Source organism: Chrysemys picta, chromosome 7, assembly GCF_011386835.1.
Source record: "Chrysemys picta bellii isolate R12L10 chromosome 7, ASM1138683v2, whole genome shotgun sequence".
NCBI lineage: Eukaryota > Metazoa > Chordata > Testudines > Emydidae > Chrysemys > Chrysemys picta.
In genome coordinates, this window is record NC_088797.1 from 43052759 (window position 1) to 43069541 (window position 16783).

Genomic DNA, 16783 nt, shown 5'->3' on the forward strand with positions numbered 1-16783 from the left:
TCTAAGTAATAATTAAAGGCAAATAGCACTAGGCTTAGATAGTTCCTTCTACTGTGTATGTAGGGGGAAAAAGCCATGTAAATACCAAACAAAGAAAAAGCTAAATTGAGAATGAGTACTAGCCAATTTAATATGGGGTACAACACACGTGTATAGATAGCCTAGGTACTACTACTGGAACTTAATCAATAAAATTGACAGGTGCCTGGGCCTATCCTTGGCTCTCCTTAAAGAACTTAACAGTTAAACTGTGCAGATGATGGAGATAGAAATCCTTTCTTCCCCCTAGATATTAAAAGAAAACTGATTCGAGGTAGTGTGGAACACTTGCATTTCCTAGACTGGTACTAGATAGGCTATTGCTACTGTTCATTTAGCACCATATGCTGCTTTCCTGTAATGGAAGTGTTTTACGTATGTCTATGGAAGATTCCTAATCCATGTATAAAGGTACTGTATGTCAAGAAGGATTATAGTGAAAGTTATCTTTAACCATATATTGAGATATGCAATCATTGTTCAGATTTTTTGGCCTGAGTGGCAGCGGTAATGATTGATTCTTTATAATAGAATATACATTTTATATATAGTTATTTTAAAGTGTCATCTCAAGTGGTAGTATGAGTTAATAATCTTTTATCATGTGAGCAATCCCACACTATACTTGATAACATGCAAGTACAGGATGCTCTTAGTTGGACCAGCTGTAGATTTTTCCATTGATTGCTTTCACTGAAAAATCCTTATATCCATTTCCCCCATTCAGCTTTAACTAATGGGACTGTTCACATTCCATTCCTCCTGTTAGGAAACCTTCAAGCTTTTTTTATCATGTTGTTTCTTCAACAAGCACCTTTATTAGTGGTATCCTCATAGCCATACTATCTAACAGTTTTTGTTTACGTCACCACCTGTCTCTAGTTTCAGGAATGAGAATTGGGAAACTCAGAATGGCAGCAGCTCTGGCTCTTATAGTCAATATGAATCATCTGGGTAACCAACTCTGTGAGAACAGTGCAAAACCATGTAGAGTACAATAAGTGTTGGAATGATACATACCACTTTTGGTTTGAAAGGAGGCTCTACCTCCCTCTTCTCTAGTGCTGTCCAGTTGATTGTTTTGAAGAAAGAATGCTCCTTGATGTTCCCAGTAATTCCTAGTCTCTTTGTTGGATCCCTTTCAAAGAGCTTTGAAATAAAATGTGTATCAGATTGAGTTCTGTATCCTTACATCTCCTCAGTGGGAAAGGGAACACAGGGCTTTAGCTGGTTCTGGGGGTACATGGGCACTGACAAAGACAGTGGAATTGAATCATATGTACTGTTGAAGGGAACAGGTAAGCCACTGACCATTTGATTGCTGTGCAGACATACTTTGTTTTCATGGAGTGATTGCAGTTCAATGTAGACATACCTGAGCTAACTTGAATCAAGCTAGCTCCGGTACTCAAGCAATGAAACTGTGGCAGCATGGGCTTCAACATAGGCTGTACAAGCCCATCTAAGTCACTGTTCCAGTACCTGAGCATGCTCTGTGACTGCAGATCAGACATACCTTAAGGGTTTCCCTGTCCCCTCTAACATAGTATAGACTAGCCTTAGTGCTAAATCTGCTTTGGTTTCAGTTAAATAAAAATCTTTCACTGCTTGCCTAATAATTGCACTTCTGTGAAAGGTTTAAAATTATGAGGAGATACTTTACTGGAAGTGCAATTTGGTAACCTGTGAAGTTAGTGCCAGCTACTCTTCCCTTAATACAAACTTAACAGTAGGACCTACTGACTGTGTCAAAGCCTACACCTACCTTCTCTAATAGGTCCTTCGATTCCTTGGTAATCCACCGCGGGTAGTGAGGCGTGTCCACTCGGATTGACTCGAACAACTCATCCTCATCATCGCCATGGAAAGGAGATTGTCCAATAAGCATCTCATACAGCAAGACTCCAAATGACCACCAATCCACAGAAAATGTGTACTTCAAGCCCTGAAGAATCTGTTGCCATGACAGGACATGTGCAGGGGAGAGAAACACAAATTATAATAAGGAAATGCTACCTCCAGAGGCTCACTTAACTAGATCCGCAAAGACTTAAAAATAACTTTTTGGTCATGTCCAAAATCCCAATCTGCACCTTAAAAGGTTAAATCAGTTTAAATATTAAATCATAAGTACTTCGATAAATGGATTACTGGTAGAAAACTGATTAGGGATTTGCAGCTTCTTTTCATACACAATGTAGACCTGCATGTTAACTACAGCACAAAGAATGAAAGGCATTTTCAAACAGCAAAATCTTCATAAATCAAGAAGCCATAGAAGAAAAAAATAAGTAAGCTTTTGACATGATTATGACCTACATAAAAGGAGCTTTAGGTCCTACTTAAATGGCTACACTTTAGATTGTAGCTAGCTGGATATGGAAATTGTGTAGCTATTTTTTGTCCAGATTTGTAAATATATTGGTTGTTCACTTGTAACATGGACTTCCTAGGCAGAAATATTGTTGGACACCTGACAACTTGGTTTTTCAATCTTTAGAAGATAGTGTAAGTCACTACCACTCCTCTGCAAGATGAGGAACATGATAAATTGTGATCAAAGAAAATAATTTACTAACGAATGGACATTTGCTGGGATGGCGCTCTCCTAGCTGTAACTAGGATTTCAATTACCTCATTCTGGACTATAGAATAGGTAAGATTTTAAAAGCAAGCAAGTGATTTAAGAGCACAAGTCCCCTTGAATTTCAGTGGGACTGATGTTAAGTCACTTAGCATTCCCCTGCCCCAACCCTCCACATCAAAATGTTTTATACCTACAAGCTGGTTTCATTTTGAGTTTCATGATGTGGGAGAAGGAGTCAGCAAAGACCAGCTTTGATTTTTTTCAAAGAAAGGTATAACAATCCAGTGGCTGGAAGTTGAAGCTAGATAAATTCGGACTGGAAATAAGGTGTAATTTTTTAATTGTGGAACAAACTACTAAGGTTTGTGGTGGATTCTCCATCACTCAATTTTTAAATTAAGAATGGATTTTTTTCTAAAAGATTTACTCTAGGAATTATTTTGGAGAAGTTTTATAGCATGTGTTATAGAAAAGGTCAGACCACATGATCACAATGGTCCCCTATGGCCTTAGAATCTGAGGCATGTAAGGTCTCTAATGAAAGCCTATGTCACACAATCATTGCAACATGATATACATATATATATATATATATACACACACAATTATGTTCTTAAGGTCTGTGACTAGTCACCACACAAGTAAAAAGCAGGTTTTCTTTCAGGCACAAAATGTCTGCTTACACTGTAAAATAAGTATCATGGTTCATAGTGGCCCTCTATTTACTGTCTGAGGTCAATGTTAAGGAAGGATTGTGAAATCTTCAGAAAGGAAATATACAGGAAGACATGAACTAGCACTTTATAAAAAGGACAATGAACTTTTGGTGGTATAACTATGGGACATGGAGGTATATTCTCATTCTTTCCATCTGTGCAGCCAAGCTGCTAGCAAGCTTGTCCTTAGGAGATGGGGCTCTTAGTCACTCGACTTGAAAATGCTGGGGAAAGGACAGGAGGTAAACGATCTTGTAGGAACTAGGGGAATGCCTTGTAATTAAGTTTTAGTCTCTAGAAAGTGCATGGATTTTGTTTTATATGTAACCATTTTTCTAGTATTCTCACTTTCTATCATGTGAACCTCTTCTGTTTGATAGTAAACCTATGGTTGTTTGCTTCACCCACAGCACTCATGAAAAGTGTTGATCCTGAGTTGAATCTTACAGCTTGGTGTGTACTATTCCTTTGGGAAGTGCAGATCTAAGTTCTGGGAGTGTTCAGGGGAACAGAGGCTGAGCATTCCTGAGGGACACTCTGACAGCCCAGTGGATGGGATGGGCCTATCACTACCTGTACAGAGAGTGAGAGGCCTAAAAGGCAGTGCTTCTGTTGCCAGAGGGTAATGATTTTCGGGAGCTGATCCACAGCAGACAGAGACAAGACTTCCTCACACTAAGGGCAGGAAGGTGATAGGGAATAGCCAGCATGGATTTGTAAAGAACAAATCGTGTCAAACCAATCTGATAGCTTTCTTTGATAGGATAACGAGCCTTGTGGATAAGGGAGAAGCGGTGGATGTGGTATACCTAGAATTTAGTAAGGCATTTGATACGGTCTCGCATGATATTCTTATCGATAAACTAGGCAAATACAATTTAGATGGGGCTACTATAAGGTGGGTGCATTATCCAGTACAAAAAAATAGATTTACTAATGTTGGGAAACATGAAACAATGTGGAACGGAAAACTTCAGACATTTTATGTTCTAAACAAATAAATGGAATGCACAAACTTGTATATGGATGCATGTGGATTGTACAAGAGTGCTTGTTTTTCTACATACCGTTTACTTACCATAGTAGTCAATATACCAAAAATATACTTCTTCAGTGTTCACTAAACTACACAATATTGTGTTTTGGAAGGAAGTTCTGCAAAGCGTAAGCCCTCTCTGTTCTTTCTCCTGAGTGCAAGTCACAGCTGAAATTTCCCAAAGTCCAGAAGCTCAATAGAGTTAAACTTAAATCCTATAACTTTTATTTTATCTCTATTTTTAGTCAATTTATAAATACCAGGCAAATAAAAAATTTAAATGAAAATATTCTCTCATAATTCACATGTGTAAAATATGTCCCAAATGTCCAGATGACCAAAATGGCGTGTGTGTATGTGTATATATATGTATATAAAGCTTCATTGTTGGATGGAAGCATTTTTTCACTTGCTCAGAACTTTCTGAATAGTTTCCATGGACAGACTCATGGGTTAACCTTAACCCATATGTGACTTTTTTGTTGTTGGAAACTGGAGGCTTTAGAATTAGATAAATACTAATGAAGCTTAAAAAAACAATTAGCTATACTTCTATGAACGGAGCTCTGAAATTTCAGATTTCATAAGTGGCAGGTTTTTAATGATCAACATTCATTTTGCTAAGTTTGGACAGACCAAGAAAGTCAAGTGATGAAAAATATGTGCTGGTGCATGTACAGTGTTCTTACTGAATTTTTAATTGTTAGTTGTCTGAGGCACTGTGGAGTTGTGTAAAATCCAGTATGATAATGTTATGAACTTAACTCAAAACTACAAAACACGAGCTCAGAACTAAGCTATAGAGTCCAAATTGTCAACTCCACTTCTAGAGAAAGATATGTGAAAATGTCATTAACTCTCAATTGTGCAAAAGCACACATTTTTGGCTAATTGTGCTTTGGAAGACTTGGCCAGGCTTGGGGCAGAGCAGGGGGATACACTTTGACATGCATGTTATTCCAGGTTAGTTTAAAGTTAAAGCTGAGGCTGGCATAGTTTACACTCTGATGAAGCAAAGCATTATTAAGCACCATGCTTAAACATGTGCTTGAAGTTAAGTCCTTTGTTGAAATCCAGCCTCTGTTCAGCACATGCTTAAATGCTTTGAACTGGGACCTAAATATCACAAGTACCTGGCCCTTGCTGTTGACCCTCCATCCCTTGAGGGTGATATGGTAGTCTTACAGTGTGGGTGAGAGGCAGTGGGAGTAGGCCTCCTGTGCTGCCAATAGGAAGAAGTCTAGGGAGTAATGTGTGGATTTCTTGGTCCTCCATTTAGTTGTTCCAAAATCCTTGATGCTTCCCAATGATTCATTGGAATAGCAGAGAGTTTGAAGGCAATGGGCCTCATCCCAATCCCTCTTCAGGAAAGGAACTCCTTCAGACACTATCTCCAGCTGCACCAGTTTGAACTCTCAGGGTTTTTCTGTAAGAGGTGTGACAGACCCAGACCAGTGGGGTACAGGAGTCTGGTAGAGGGCACTCTGACAGCCCAGTGGATGGGATGGACCTATCACTACCTGTACAGAGAGTGGGAGGCCTAGAAGGCAGTGCTTCTGTTGCCAGAGGGTAATGATTTTCGGGAGCTGATCCATAGCAGACAGAGACAAGACTTCCTCACACTAAGGGCAGGAAGGTGATAGGGAATAGCCAGCATGGATTTGTAAAGAATTTCAACTATAAACTGTATACCACTTATTTTAGACAAAATTGTTAGAAATAGCACATCATCAATGGGAAAATAGTTAGTTGCAAAGGTAAAATGCCAGATGTGAAGAAAAGCTTTTGTGGCATACTGGAGAAGGCAGGCAAGATTAGGGTAAAAAACGTATTCATACTCTTAAAGTATCTTATATCAAAGGTACTCAGAACACTTTACATAAACACTTTTCAAACTTCACAGTACTCCATGAGGTAGTTTATTTACTTTATGGACTAGGATGCTGAAAACATGGTGAAGTCACAAGTCATACAACAATAAAATGACAGTGCCTGGAATAGAATCCTAAAGTCTGACTCCTCTCTTGTGCTTTTAGATGAAGTAACACCCAAAGGTAATAAAACTCTACAAACGTATAACAAAATGGAAAACCAATCTGATAGCTTTCTTTGATAGGATAATGAGCTTTGTGGATAAGGGAGAAGCGGTGGATGTGGTATACCTAGACTTTAGTAAGGCATTTGATACGGTCTCGCATGATATTCTTATCGATAAACTAGGCAAATACAATTTAGATGGGGCTACTATGAGGTGGGTGCATAACTGGCTGGATAACCGTACTCAGAGAGTTGTTATTAATGGTTCCCAATCCTGCTGGAAAGGCATAACAAGTGGGGTTCCGCAGGGGTCTGTTTTGGGACCGGCTCTGTTCAATATCTTCATTAACGACTTAGATATTGGCATAGAAAGTACGCTTATTAAGTTTGCAGATGATACCAAACTGGGAGGGATTGCAACTGCTTTGGAGGACAGAGTCATAATTCAAAATGATCTGGACAAATTGGAGAAATGGTCTGAGGTAAACAGGATGAAGTTTAACAAAGACAAATGCAAAGTGCTCCACTTAGGAAGGAACAATCAGTTTCACACATACAGAATGGGAAGAGACTGTCTAGGAAGGAGTATGACAGAAAGGGATCTAGGGGTTATAGTTGACCACAAGCTAAATATGAGTCAACAGTGTGATGCTGTTGCAAAAAAAGCAAACATGATTCTGGGATGTATTAACAGGTGTGTTGTGAGGAAGACACGAAAAGTCATTCTTCCGCTCTATTCTGCGCTCGTTAGGCCTCAACTGGAGTATTGTATCCAGTTCTGGGCACCGCATTTCAAGAAAGATGGGGAGAAATTGGAGAGGGTCCAGAGAAGAGCAACTAGAATGATTAAAGGTCTAGAGAACATGACCTATGAAGGAAGGCTGAAATAATTGGGTTTGTTTAGTTTGGAAAAGAGAAGACAGAGGGGACATGATAGTTTTCAGGTATCTAAAAAGGTGTCATAAGGAGGAGGGAGAAAACTTGTTCACCTTAGCCTCTAAGGATAGAACAAGAAGCAATGGGCTTAAACTGCAGCAAGGGAGATTTAGGTTGGACATTAGGAAAAAGTTCCTAACTGTCAGAGTGGTTAAACACTGGAATAAACTGCCTAGGGAAGTTGTGGAATCTCCATCTCTGGAGATATTTAAGAGTAGGTTAGATAAATGTCTATCAGGGATGGTCTAGACAGTATTTGGTCCTGCAATGAGGGCAGGGGACTGGACTCGATGACCTCTTGAGGTCCCTTCCAGTCCTAGAATCTATGAATCTATAAGTGGCAAGGTGCCTCACAATATCAAGCACCACAGTAGAATTATACCAGTGTTCATTGGGCAATAAAGCAGAAGGGATAACGGCTGCTTAAAACTTCACCAGCTGGATAGATTTAATATAAAAAATGAATTGATATTTCAATAACCCAATGCATGCTTTAGAGTTCTGCAGTATTTTTAGGACAGCATCTGGATTAATCTCTTTCTAATTGGATTACTAGCATTTAGGAATACATATTTTTAAAATGCTAACTTTTTAAAAGTAAATTCAGTGACAGGAAAGATAATTACATGTTGGTGAATGCCAAAGGAGGCTTTCTAAGCAAATTCCACATAACCATTATCAGAGCTTTGCTCTTCTAAGCACTTGACTGGTTCTGTGCTTACCTCAGGTGCTATGTAGTCTGGGGTACCACAGAAAGTGCTTGCTCTGTTTTCTCCAACCACATTCTCTTTGCACATCCCGAAGTCAGCTATTTTAATGTGGCCTTCTTTATCAAGCATCACATTGTCCAGTTTGAGGTCTCTAGATGGAAAGGTAAAAAAAACAAAAACAAAATTTCAGTATACTACTATGTTGAAAACAAGCGTCACACATTACTGTCAGGAAAGGTTAAACGGCCTCTCACCAGGTGAGCATACTTTCAAAATTACTAAAATAAGTAGGTTTTCCCCATATGTCTCAGTGCAAGTTATTTATATTGTTAGTAGATCTGGGCAAATAACAGGTTTTTTTATTTGGGTGGAACCGAAAATTTATTTCCAAAACTTTCAGCAAATCAGAGAAAAAAGTTTTCATTTATATTTCAGGAAACTTAAACAAATGTCTTGATTTTATTATAATAATTCACCAAGATCTACGCAAATCTCTGAAATATTTCAGTGTTGGCGTATCTGCAGTCTTTGCAGAAAAAAATTTCACCCGGCTGTAAATGTGAATCCAAAAGACAATCTGTTGTGTGCCCTCTCCTCCCCCTCCATGTTTTAACTATTTCCACATTAAGACAATACCTAAGAGGTGAGCTAGGTAAAACTGAAGTTTCTGCAAGCATAACCACAGGAGCTATGGCTAGGTGCAGCATTCCTACTATTACTTGCATCTGTTATAACTATGAGTTCTCCCTTTCCCTGTAAACACATGGTAAATTACTATAATCTATTTTTCTATCCTTACCACATGTGCCTTTTGCCAAAATCCATTGTGATATTATTATTACCTAGAAGGAAATAGATTTATGTTCAGGACAGTCTCTCCTGGTCCCTGTTTTCATTGGTGGCTGAAGGGAAGAAGTTAAATGTTTGGTACAGAATTACTTAGTAAGTATCTGGAATTAATAACTCACAATTTGTAAAAACTAAAAGACCTGAAAACAGCTACCTTCTACAAATGGCTCACAAATATTTTGCAAGGGTCTCTGCCATAGCATGAAGGGAAAAAATCATAGGCAAAGTGTCTGAGGATTTTGGGACAGCAACGTGTACCTTCCAACAACTGTTCTGAAACTATTCCACATGAGAAGCTATTTCACCTGAGATACTATTGCCATTGAACAGATGCCTGCACAATGAGTAACTGAAACACCTTAGCTCTTCCCTACCCATGTTGCAAAGATGGCATTTGTCCAGAATATCTTTGAAAAATTGAACAAGGCTAATCACTAATTTCATGTATTGGTATCCTCTGTGGAAATCCTTGGGACACTAATGAACCACAGAACAAACTTGTCTTCTGCTTTTCAGCAGCTCAATTTGGATTCTACATCTCTGTTTTGTAGCAAGTGCAAGGATTCTTATTTCTGGCTGGGATTTTCAAAAGTGGTTAGGTGACTTGGGAACATAGCTCCCTGTGCAAGTTGAATTCTTGCCTTCAGTTATTTTCTTTCAGGGTTAAAAAATAGTTCCAACTACCCTGTCACCACTTGTACACTGCCAATAGAAATAGCAATAGCTCTGACATATCCTCAAATACCTGAACACTTCATGATTTAGATGTAGCTGAAATGTCAGCCTAATTTTGTTTAGTTGTGAAGATTATAGACCACTGCATTATTGCTAATTCTGTTCTATAATACTAGATACTTGCTTTGAAGTCTCTTAGGGCAATGTTCTGTGTGCCCAGAAACTCACTCAGATTCATTTGTACTACATTTTGTTTTTGGAAGTTCGGCATGACCAGAATGAGATTTCATCCAAAGGCCAACCAACTTGGCATCTAGTCACAGATGACTGTACAAGTATAGGAGCAGGGGATTGCACTACACTTCACAGTGACCACAGTAAATTAATGTTAAACACTGTGTTCACACTGTTTTTCTGAAGTCTTGTTAAAGCATTTAATGGTGTGAACATTATTGATGCAGTATCTCCAAGTCTGCAGGAAAAGCAGTTACATTCCCTTCTTCAAAGCATTATGCATTTTTTTTTGTGCAGCTGGATGCAGCAACACATACCAAGGAAGGCAGACTGAACAGCTGCCAACAACCCTGCTACTGACCTATACAGACATGATTAGAGCAGATGTTTCACAAGATGACTGGGAATTTTTTCTTCTCCTTGGTGAGTTCCCCAAAGCAGCTGCTAAGATTGTCAAGAGAGGGTGATCTACTGCTCAAGACCATGAAACAAATGTCAGAATTGTCCCTGACCACTCCAGAAGCACATGGTGTGACAGGCTGCACCGTTAATCCTCTCTGCAAGAGTGGACATGACCCCCTACCTGTCCCATTGGATTATAGCTGTTGATACATAGACAAACGTCATTATTCTCATTTAAATGATTGTTAGTTTACTCCATTAAAATCAAATAACCTTTGAAAATTCACCTGGAATGTGTTCATTCCAGCATCACAAATGTTAAGTTTGTATTGATTTTTAGGGCTTGTCGATGTGGGAAAATTTACCAACAGAACTCCCTTTCAGGTGGGGGCACATCTTCTAAAATAAGAGTGTGTTTCCACCTTTTGTTTTTGCTGGTAGATGTCCTCATACAGATAAATCCTTAGGCTGTTAAGGGCTTTTCATTTGATTGTCAAGTGTCTTGGGGTCTGCTTCCATTGCCTTCTCCCATGCCACCTGCACATTACAGCCCCTCTGTGAAGATACAGTGTGGGCTGCCTTGAGCAGCACCCACTTTCAGAAATTTGCTAGTAGTTGATGGATGTATACAGGAGATGCAACCCAAATATCCACAGGAAACATGCAATGGAACATTTTCTCCACTCTGCCTCTTTAAAAAAAGAGGGCCCATCCCCACCCTTCAAATTTAGCACATAAAGGCTAGTATTATCAGAAATGCTGACTTGCATAACTAGCACCAGCACTACAGCATATAGCTAGTCTTCTTTTTCCTAGGTCCACTACTAAATATGGGCGAGTGTACATATATGCTGAACCAGGGTATTACATAGTAACTTAAGTCTTAACCTTTGCTGCCTCTTACTTGTATGTTTCAATAAGGGAAAGCGGTGACAGTTTGATCTCAGCAGCACCAGGAAATGGAGTTACACCATATTTACTCAACTGCACTTGAGATCAGTATGTAGCCCACAAGGTCTAAACACAGTGTGAAGAATTTGGACATCTGCAAGCTCATTTCTGACTTGAAGTTACAGCCCTGGAAGCAATGTCTCTCTCCTTATTTCCTAGAGACGGCAGCAGCAGAGAGCTTTAGCCTCAATGCTTTTCACAAAGTCAAACACAGCCTCAAGGAACCTCTAAATCTCCATTACCACCAACATAAAGTCAAACTGTCTCAGTCTGAGTACTGGCAATAACTAATGTGAAACAAAGACACTTCTGTGTAATATAAATAATATTTCATTATGCTTGTTGCCAAGGAGAAAACACAAGAAAACAATCATAGATTCATCTCAAGTACTTGCTGAATTGCATCTTAATACCCTTGGAACAAAATCAAATGTTTAATAAAGAACTGTTTCTCATATATGTCTTGGTTGTAGGTTAATCACAGAATCCACTAATACATCACAAGAAATATACCAAGTGTTAAGGGCCCCGTATCAGAGGCGATCACCACTCACCTATAAATAATGCCTTTGCTGTGAAGAAACTGTAAACCGCATACTATTTCAGCTCCATAAAACCTGAAATAGAGCAACAACACTTCAAACAGACTTGCTTAGACATTTACTACATTGTGAATGCAACTAAGAAATTTTTTTTATGAAAGATGAATAGTATTGTAAGTTTACATAATTTAATTATTGGGGGGGGAGGGAAATCCCATATATTTAGTTTTTGCATAATTACTTTGTATATCTTGCAAGATGGACATAGTGCAGTGTTGAATACTATTACTTGTGAATTACTGTATGTAATAAAACTGCAGTTAAAATTAATATCTCATATCTTTCCAAGGAATGTGGCCTGAAAGCTACAAGGTTTTTGTTATAACACTACTGTTCAGTTCTATGCACACAACTCCAAACATTATGGAAGATAGCAACTTCCTTTTCTTCCACCATAGAGCATTCTCCCTGATCTAACCTTTAATCTTCCTTTACACACTTGCAGAGAGGTGCAGAGCTGAGCTTCAAGAGGCAACAGTAAAGAATAAAAGGTCAGAGTACCAGGAATCTCATGGGATCACCTTAAAATGGATGGGGTTCTTCATGCAGGAGAACGTTACACCCCATCTTTCAATAGTAAACCTGGCTATAAAAGAAATCAGTGAAATAAAGGTAGAGCTGAACAAAGCTAAACACCTTCCTTCAGCATTCACCAAAATATCTGTGGCATGGGATTTTTGTTGAATTTTACTTAGATTTTGAATGGAAAGATCTCCATCTCTGATGAACTTTAGCTTAAATTATAGAGAAAACCAGCCTTAAGATGTTATACAAGAGGCTGTGGTTTAATAGAGGTTGGTCTTGTAAGACAGACAAAACAGAACTGTAGGCAATTTGGGGATATTGTAGGGTATTCTTTTAATGAAAGTGGCCTCCTGTAAAGTTTGTTGGGAGGCTCACTGCTGTTTGGGGAAACTGGAGTCGGATCAAACTCTGATCCTAGCAGTACACTCAGGATCTGGACAGGAGGGAGCTGTCTCTCGTCGTCTATGTGGCCCCCTCTGGTGGTCCTAAAAGTAGGATGTGCCCGTCTAACATGGAGTATTTGAAGGGGGAAGGAAGCGAATAAAAGGATCCCTTCAAGCTTCCCATGCCCCCTCCCTTTTGTGAAGAACTATACTGAATAATTTAAAAACGCAACTGCCAACTTGTTCTCATTCCTGGAACAAGATACATCTGGCAACCAACCCAGAGCTTCTGAAAAAACACACTGTGGAAAGAGAGACTCTCCATATCCTGCACTCTAACCTACTGTTCAAGTAAAAGTAATTTGAGAAGCTTTTTTATTGAAAGCAATGCAAGTAACATGACTGGATAGCTAGGCATGAGAGTGAATGCTGCAAGGTGGGGTCCCTCTGTTGGAAATACATCTTGGACTTTGCCCCACAGCCCTTTATGCCAAAACTCTGTGATGAAATGAAACCTGATATTTGTTAATACAGTGTATAGTAATTTACATGTAATCCAAACTGCATATAATCAAGTCCATCGCTAGGGTTTTTTAATTTTTACAGTATCACACACAGATTAAACGTTTACCCAATGCCCTTCCCTATTAAAATTTTTGCACACCCTAAATTTAATGAAGACAATAAAAGGGCTAGTGCCTTTTTTAAACCTGTTTCACAGAAGGCATCTATCTACCAACCCTGTTGCCTGAAGTTTAATTCCTTCTTCTAAATCATATGATTATTTGCTCAATGTGCTTATAAATGATCCATAATCATTACTACTAAAATATGAATGATTTAATTTTTTTGTGATTTTTTTTTATTGCTAGTCTCAGCTAAGAGAACAGGAAGTATTTGTATCTGATCAGTCTCCTTTTGCTAAACACTCAGAAGAGAAATTACATTTTTATGAAGTTTAAACAAATAAGTGGATACTGTACTCTAATGCACCAGCCTGTTAGCTTGGTGTTTTTATTCTGCTAATTTTTGGAACTTAAGAAAATAAATGAAGCTTGCACTTTAAATTTGGCTTGGAGTATGAGGTAGAGCTGTGGGAAATTCTGACATCTCTTCTCACTCCAAATCAGGACATAGAATCATAGAATATCAGGGTTGGAAGGGACCTCAGGAGATCATCTAGTCCAACCCCCTGCTCAAAGCAGGACCAATCCCCAATTAAATCATCCAACCAATTTTTGCCCCATATCCCTAAATGGACCCCGCAAGGATTGAACTCACAACCCTGGGTTTAGCAGGCCAATGCTCAAACCACTGAGCTATCCCTCCCCCAAGGACAAGAAGTTGAAATTTATAAAAAATAAATTCAGAACAGAAATTTTTTTATTGAACTGAATCTAAAAATGAACCATTACAGTTCAGTTTAAAAAAACAGAATATTTGAATTCTGAAAGATTTCATTTTGATTTTCCCAATGGAAATGGAAATGCTTGAAGGGAAGGCAGAAAATGTTTGGATTCTAATCTGCCAAATAAGTAGAGTCTCCATGTACTATATCAAGTTTGCAACACAAGGCATCCTAATTCACCAATGGTTACTTGTTTTTACTATGCCAAAAAATAGAAAATTGAAGGGGGTGAGGGAACACTTTTCTCACATGTAGGAGTTCAATATATAAGGAGTAGGCCCAGAGTCTTGCACAAGACACTATCCTAATAGGAAAATTGCATCTGAAACACTGCTAAGAAACATAATTCACATTCTGCTTATTAAGTTCCTCTGGCTATTTGATGTAATTAAACCCAACTTTACAAAGGAAATTAAAAGAAGGATAAGAGAACATTTCCCTCTGCCACCATACACCACCAGTCCATTATTACAGAAGGTCATTCAGTGTATGGAACAAATGCTTTCAAATATGTCTTGACTATTCAGCCAATTAAATAGATTGGCTGAAATCACTAGGTCCTTTAGAACAGGGATCGGCAACCTTTGGCATGTGGCTTGCCAGGGTATGCACCCTGGCGGGCCGGGCAGGTTTGTTTACCTGCTGCGTCCGCAGCCCCCATTGGCCTGGAGCGGCGAATCGCAGCCAGTGGGAGCCGCGATCAGCCAAACCTGCGGATGCGGCAGGTAAACAAACCGGCCTGGCCCGCCAGGCTGCTTACCCTGGCAAGCCGCGTGCCAAAGGTGGCCGATCCCTGCTTTAGAACTATAAGTAGTAAAAAAAATTTTTTTTAAATCATGAACTGTTCTCTCAGCCTAGCTTGCCCAAGATGCATTTTTTTTGTTTAAATCTTATTTTAAAAACTCCAAGAAAAGCAAGTAGCAAAGTAGCTCACTTATTTGGGACTTACGTTGCTCTATAGAGATCAAAGCGCCCCTTATCCTGTATGTGGAACATCAGGTCTCCTCCATTCAAGAACTCCATAACAAAAAACAGATGATCCTATTTACAAAGCAGGAGAGAACACAAAATTAACTTGCTTATGCAATTGTGACTCAGCATGGAGGTGCTGCTTCTCTCTGACCAAGAAAAGGAATAAGAACTGGTGCGGGAGAGAGGAAGTTGGCAAATGGCTTTTGTGGAATGGTCTTTGACTTTCCCAGCACGCTCAAGCTTTTCCCTCCTGCTCCACCCCCACATAAATCAAGAGTCCCATTGCTACAGATTTCATTAGCTCAAGGACATCCTATGCATCTTATTTTCAGAGTTTATGTGCTTACAGGTCGGATATGAATGTACATTTTAATGAATCTTCCATTTGTGCTTCCCTTAACTTATGTGAGTCATCATTTTAGATCGTGGATGAAACCAGTAATTGAAGTATTAAGTGTTTAAATTAAAACTCCTCTCTCTGGCTGTAGACTTTGTAAATGTTGTACTTTACAAGTCTGACTTAGTGTTATTTTACACTCACTTTGCACAAACTACTACCTAAAGTGCAAGGCAGGGAAGAATCAGAGCCAATACCTCCAGTCAATTAAAACATATTTCACTCATGCAGAGAAACAGATTGTATCTGGTCACTAATCCATTTTGCTTTGTTACGGATACCAGTATTCTCATAAAGGCAAACGTTAAATCCATATTATACCTTAGTCTGAAATGTGCAGTAGAGGTGAGTAAGAAATGGGTTTTCCCATGCAAGAGCTAGGACCCGCTTTTCCACCATGGTACATTCCACGTCATCATCAATTAGCACCACATCCTTTTTCAGAGCTTTAATAGCAAAGAATTCATTCTTCCCTTTCAGTTCAGCAAGCAGAACCTGCAAACACAGGAAGACTTCAGGGCATATGTAAGAAAAGTTGATTTAGCTATTGCTGCTAATCAGCAGAGGAGAATTTTAGGACGAGGCATTTAAAAAAGGTTGCATAGCACTACAAAAAAGTTATTAAAAATAGGGAGATTCACACCACCCCTCTATAGCCCCTCAGCCCAAAGGCAAAGCTAATGGATTTTATGATGGGGTGCATCACAGAAATTACGGTGTACCAGCCCAAACAGGTGGCAAAATATAGGACATCTCTGCAGTTCCTCTGTTGCTATCACTTGAGCTCATGGACTAGAAGAAAGAACATGAACCCTGTTCATCCCTTTGCGATTTTTCATTGCTGCATTTTTCATTGGTGTGAAATAACCCAACTAACGGTCATGTCCAAAATCCCCCTCCTTATTGACCTGTGCAGGGCTAGCATAGAACTCAGCTCCACCATAGACAGAGGACATGGAGTCACTCCTGCTCTGCAGCAACTCTGCTTCTGTCCAACTCAACTCATGGTGGTGCCACTGCACTGGGGTGCTCTGTAGCCACCGCTGTGTTGTGCATATGAGTGCACAGCATTATTTCATACTGTAGAGCACAAAGGCTTATGAATCTTTTTGGGTATTAAAGGAAGAAATCAAGAAACAAAGGGTGGTGGGTAGTGCATTGTAGATCCTTTTTTGAGTCCCAACACTGCTCTTAGTTAAATTTTACAGGCGTTGGGATTTTTAATGCCTGAGGCTCTGATGATCACAATCCATTCCATTAGCAGTAACAGTTTCACAAGAAAGGGTTAATAAAATTCTCTCCCCACAAAATGAAGATTGTGTTT

General features: G+C 39.2%; 1 protein-coding gene across 6 annotated transcripts in view; it reads right to left on the reverse strand.

Annotated features, from left to right (window-relative positions):
• The window catches only part of PRKCD (protein kinase C delta), a 161153-nt gene that overhangs the window by 8772 nt on the left and 135598 nt on the right, over nucleotides 1-16783 (reverse strand). For all 6 annotated transcript variants that reach the window (XM_065551276.1, XM_005309327.5, XM_005309328.5 and 3 more), the window contains exons 12-17: nucleotides 15781-15954; nucleotides 15040-15131; nucleotides 11727-11789; nucleotides 8074-8212; nucleotides 1805-1993; nucleotides 1060-1188 (exon numbers count right to left, since the gene is read on the reverse strand). In XM_065551276.1, the coding sequence (XP_065407348.1) occupies nucleotides 1060-1188; nucleotides 1805-1993; nucleotides 8074-8212; nucleotides 11727-11789; nucleotides 15040-15131; nucleotides 15781-15954 (786 nt within the window). The remainder of the gene's footprint in view (nucleotides 1-1059; nucleotides 1189-1804; nucleotides 1994-8073; nucleotides 8213-11726; nucleotides 11790-15039; nucleotides 15132-15780; nucleotides 15955-16783) is intronic.